General features: G+C 56.4%; 1 protein-coding gene across 1 annotated transcript; it reads right to left on the minus strand.

Moving 5' to 3' along the window:
- Positions 1-3: 3 nt before the first annotated feature.
- LOC110034184 (histone-lysine N-methyltransferase, H3 lysine-9 specific SUVH5-like) lies at positions 4-270 on the minus strand (the record flags this gene model as incomplete). Its single annotated transcript, XM_020738475.1, has 1 exon — positions 4-270. A coding segment is annotated over one exon (267 nt), but the record flags the coding sequence as incomplete, so codon positions are not given.
- Positions 271-273: the final 3 nt, after the last annotated feature.

Raw genomic sequence — 273 nt, forward strand, 5'->3', positions numbered from 1 at the left:
ATATATCACCCTCACCGGCTTCCTCGCCTCCACACTCCTCTTCATCGCCAGATTCCCCTTCTCCATTTTCTGATCCCTTGGCTCCGCCCTCCTCCCCCCATACCCTCCCATGCCGCTGTACGTCAGCAACCCATCCGTTATGTTCCACCTATCCATGTACTTGCCGGAGACCACGATGCTTGTGGCCAGACCGGAGTTGGTATCGTAGTCGATGCCATTCTCCATTGGCCGGTGGAGCCGGACTATGGCGAGTTCAATGCGGTAGAAGAACTC

The sequence above is a fragment of the Phalaenopsis equestris genome, unplaced genomic scaffold (assembly GCF_001263595.1).
Source record: "Phalaenopsis equestris unplaced genomic scaffold, ASM126359v1 Scaffold162007, whole genome shotgun sequence".
Taxonomy (NCBI): Eukaryota; Viridiplantae; Streptophyta; class Magnoliopsida; order Asparagales; family Orchidaceae; genus Phalaenopsis; species Phalaenopsis equestris.